The sequence below is a fragment of the Monoraphidium neglectum genome, assembly GCF_000611645.1.
Source record: "Monoraphidium neglectum strain SAG 48.87 unplaced genomic scaffold scaffold04473, whole genome shotgun sequence".
In the NCBI taxonomy this organism is placed as follows: Eukaryota; Viridiplantae; Chlorophyta; class Chlorophyceae; order Sphaeropleales; family Selenastraceae; genus Monoraphidium; species Monoraphidium neglectum.
In genome coordinates, this window is record NW_014009156.1 from 1 (window position 1) to 4430 (window position 4430).

The following is a 4430-nucleotide window of genomic DNA, read 5'->3' on the forward strand; positions in this document are numbered from 1 at the left end:
CCCTTCACATCTCCACCCAAACCGCCCACCGTGATGCCGAGACCCCGCAGCTCCTCCGGCGGTATCTGCATCGCCGCCAGCAGCGCCGCCGCCTGCTCCGCCATCTCGTCCGCCCCAGAGAAGCAGCGCCCCAGCGTCACCGAGCGGCTCGCGTTGTCGCAGATGCCGTGGCCCATGAACTTGGCCGGCTCGGGGGCGCCCGCCTGGCGGCGCTTCACCTTGAGCGTGAGCGCGCGCCCGCGCACGCCCGCGGCCGCGAGGCGGGCGGCGACCTCGCCGGCAATGCCCTGAGGGCGGTGTTCAGGTCACAACATCATATCAAAAGGTTGGAAAACAATATCAAGCGTCAGATGTCGTGGCCGGGCCGCAGGCGCGCCGCGCGCCACGGGGTACGCACAACGGCCGGCGCGCTGTCCCGGGCGTCTCGCCGCGACCCGCTTGTCTTGAGGCGGCCCCAAAAAGCGACAGCCGACCCCTCGCAACCAGAGCAACGTAATATACTGACCCGCCAAGGCAGGACGAATCCAATCAGCCGTTTGTCTCACCCTCAAGAACGTCTTTGCGTCCTCCAGGGCGCTGAACCGCACCCCCCAGTTGACCTCGGCCCCCACGCTCTTGCGCGGCCCGGGGCGCTCCACAGGCCTGTCGTCGCGGCCGTGAGCGTGGGCCCAGAGCTCTGAGCCGGCCTTCTGGCCGAGGCGGCGGCAGAGGACCTCCTTGCTGCAGGCGCGGACCTGGGGGCGGTGGGATGGGATGTGCGTTGGTGTGTGTGTGTGTGTGTGCGTGTGTTTGTGCGTGCGCATGTGTGTGTGTGTGTGCATGCGCGCGCGAGTGCGTGCGTGCGTGCGTGCATGGGTGCGTGCGAGTGCGTGCGTGCACGCGCGTGCATGCGCGAGCGTGTGCGTGCTTGTGTGCGTGTGTGTGAGTCTGCGCGCGCGTGCATGTACTCGTTTATGCAAGGCAGAAAGAGAGAGAGAGAGAGTGTGTGTGTGTTTGTGCGTTTGTGTGCACGTGATGGTGAAGTGTGCCTTTGAAACCGTGCGCTTGTGATCGTCTGTGTATGTAATAATGTGTGCGTATGTTTGGCAGCTCAGCGCCGCCCCGCCCCACCTGCTGCACCGTTGTGATGCCCAGCTCCTTGGCCAGCTTGCCCGCCATGGACCACCCCACACCTGGGGCAGGGTCGTGGGGGGGAGGGAGACGGGGGCACGAAGGTGGAGCAAGGCGGTTAAGGGTGTTGCCAGGTGAAATGCGGCCGTGGGCCAACGGTGCCGCGGCTGTCCGCACACCCACGCAGGCCCAGCTGCCTCTGGCAGCCTGGCAGGCAGGCGCTGGTTTCCTCGGCCGCTCGCTTGAGCCACTTGTGCCCCTGTGCACGGAAACTTTTCAGAAGAGCGTTGCAACAGAGCACGCTTGAACACCCATAGTCGCGGCGGGTAACCCCCCGACAGCCCACCGTGCAGCTGGTCGACCCGCAGCTCCGCCGTGAAGTCAAGCACCCTGTCACCCGTCACCCGGTACTGCCCATCGGGCTTGGCGCGCTTGGTGGCCTGCCGGGTGACACGGAGCGTGCAAGCTGGTGACGCTCCCGGCGCTGTGTGCAGGATGGGGTTGCAAGCAGCCAAGGGAACAGCCCGGCTCAGGCAGCAAGCACGCAAGCGGGCTGCCAGCCACAGGGCAGGGTTGTAATGGTGACAAGCCAGGAGCGGTGAAGAGGCACACACAGGGGAAGTGTGTGAGGGCTGAGACGTCGCCCCTCACCAGGCGGGCGACCAGGGGGTTGGGCCCGATGCCGACGCTGGCCGGGCAGCCGGTCGCCGCCTTGATCTGAGATCTGACGCGCCCCGCGATCTCCTCCGGGTCACCCAGGCCGGTGACGTCGAGGTACGCCTCGTCGCAGGAGAGGGGCTGCACCGCCGATGTCGTGCGCATGAGGATGCGGTACACCTGCAGAGGGGGGTTAGTGTAGGGGCCACGAAGGATGCGGACATGAGGGGGGCCAGATGTGCAACAAACGCGTGCCTGTTGCCCCACTGCCCACGGGGCATGAGCTGCTGCCAGCCAGGCGGCAGCACCAAAAACAACAGCCCCAGAAGCCCCTCGCCCTGCTGGCACTACCACACTAGCACACAAACCCCCACACAATTGAGCGCGTTAAGGTCTGCAGGCGTCCCGTGAGATGATGACGTGTGATCTGCAGACCTCCATCGAGATATCCTCGTATCGGTCAAACTCGTAGGGCACCACCACCAGCTCCGGGCACCGCCGCTTCGCCTCGGATATGAACATCCCCGCCCCCACGCCTGCCGCGCGCGCCTCGTAGTTCGCGCTCGACACCTCCCCGCTCCCGCGCTCGCTGGCGCTGTGGCAGACGGCGAGGGGGAGGCCGACGAACTCGGGGCGGCCCACGGCGGCTGCGGCGGCGAAGAAACAGTCCATATCGAGGTGCAGTATGGCGCGCTCCCTCGGCGCCGCGGCCGTGGATGGCGATCGCGACGCCGCGCCGTGCGGGCGGCCGGCGGCGGCGAAGGCGGCGGGGACGGGGGCGGCGGCGCGGGGGCCGACCAGGATGGGGCTCGGGCCGGCGTCAAGGGTCGGGGCTGACATGGCAGACTCCAGTCGTGCCTTCCAGCAGCCTTCGGGATGGGCGGCGTGGTTGTCGGGTGCAAGCGGTCGTTGGTGGCAGCTGGTGGGTCAGGTGCAGAAAGAGGATGAGCGAAGCCTGAGGGCCTGTGTCGCACGGGGTTTATCATGGTCTGTGCATGATTGCATCCGATCTGCGCTTCTCAAACCACACGCGTGTGAGCCGAGATCCCCTGCATGCCACCAAGAAGGCCCCACTGCATGCGCAAAAACACTCGCATTTGCGTGCCTGCATTCAGCACGCACATGCACACATGCACACATACACACACACACACACACACACACACACACACACACGCATGCGCACGCGCCTGCACACACACACATCCATACACACACGTGAAAGTTTGCGCACGCACGTGCGCAGGCGCGCGGCAACCCACCTATCCAGTGCAGCCGCGACGACCTGAAGTATGTCGCCATGAAATCCGGGTCGTCCGCCGTGGTGCGCGGCGCCATCTTCAAGACATCACAGTCAGCACGCAGCCGCGCCGCAAGCGCCTGCGCGGCCGCGAGCTGCCGCGGCCTCGACAGCGCCCGGTCCGGCGACTGCCGCTGCTGCTGCTGCTGCTGTTGCTGTTGCTGTTGCTGCTGATGGTGCTGCTCCTGCTGCTGCTGCTGGCTCCCGTCTGCACCATCAGGCGCAGCCCGATGTCTCCCATCTGCGCCGTCGCCCGCCAGCCACTCCTGCTGGCTAGCTTCCCTGCCATGAGCCCCACCATCATCCTGCTGCAGTCGTCCTTCGTCAAACATCTGCTGCTGCTCGTGCTGCTGCTGCTGCTGCTGCTGCTGCTGCGGCTCTCCCTGCTCCCCCTCCTGCCCTTGCTGCTCTCCCCCCTGCTCGTCCCGCTGCCCCTGCTGCCGCGCCTCCCCCTCCTGCTCCCGCTGCAGCCGCGGGTACAGCTCTGTAGCCACGACGCCCGCGGCCTGGTGGCGCGCAAAGTCGGTCAGCCGCCGCTGGTGGGGGGCGTCCCTGATGGTTTCGAGCGCAAAGTCCTTGACCTGGCCGCGGCAGGGGGAGGGGGAGCGGGGTGGCAGCGGGGTGGCGGTGGCGGCGGGGGCGGGGGCAGGAGGACCATGGATGGAACGGACGGCTGGTGGCTTGCGTCGCACATGCAAGAAGCCGGCGGTGCGCCGGGCGGAGCGCTGGCGAGGCGCCAGTGGGGCAGGCCAGGGGTACCACGCCAAAAGGGCAAACACAGGCCAAAATTGGAGAGCAGGGCTCCAAAGGAAACCCTGATACGGGTTTCGTGGTGGGAGCTTGGGCGGTGTGGTGCCAGGAGATGTGGGAGGAGGTGGGAAGCTGCCGGGCAACTCACCGGCAGCAGCTGCCCAGCGCGAAGGGAGGCGACCACCCACTCGGGCCGCACGATAGCCACGGGCTTTCTGGGTCCACAGGCAGGTGGAAGGGAAAACGGGATAAGGGGGTTTGCAATGAGAGGGGTCCGGCAAGGTGCTGGCGGTTGCCCTGCCATTCAGTCGGCGCCAAATCGAGCCTGCTGCTCCACAGGAGCCACGCTGGAGCCGCCGTCTATCCGCCTGCGACGCACAACGGCGCCACCAGTACAGTATTGCGTCACCGGGCCACCCACCCCAACAAACCTCCCGTCCCTGTCGTCCCCACGCGTTGGCCCAACCCCACATGCCCGACGACGCCCTCGTCCCACAACAGCCCCTTGGCCCCTGACCCGGCTGCTGTTTCAAAGGTCTTTCTCCCCAGTACGACCTGACCCCGTTCCACTTGCCCCTGACCTCGGCCCCAGTTGCCCCCGCCCCCGTTAGCC

At 66.9% G+C, this 4430-nt stretch overlaps 1 protein-coding gene across 1 annotated transcript; it reads right to left on the minus strand.

The window, feature by feature from the left end:
• Positions 1 to 4: 4 nt before the first annotated feature.
• MNEG_14421 (DNA repair protein REV1) lies at positions 5 to 4290 on the minus strand (the record flags this gene model as incomplete). The annotated part of the gene is made up of 11 exons (XM_014037107.1): positions 5 to 10; positions 141 to 287; positions 546 to 734; positions 1111 to 1172; positions 1457 to 1550; positions 1762 to 1947; positions 2203 to 2636; positions 3030 to 3275; positions 3366 to 3648; positions 3966 to 4032; positions 4271 to 4290. 11 exons carry the CDS (start codon positions 4288 to 4290, stop codon positions 5 to 7), a joined length of 1734 nt encoding a protein of 577 aa, XP_013892561.1.
• Between the last annotated feature and the right edge of the window lie 140 nt (positions 4291 to 4430).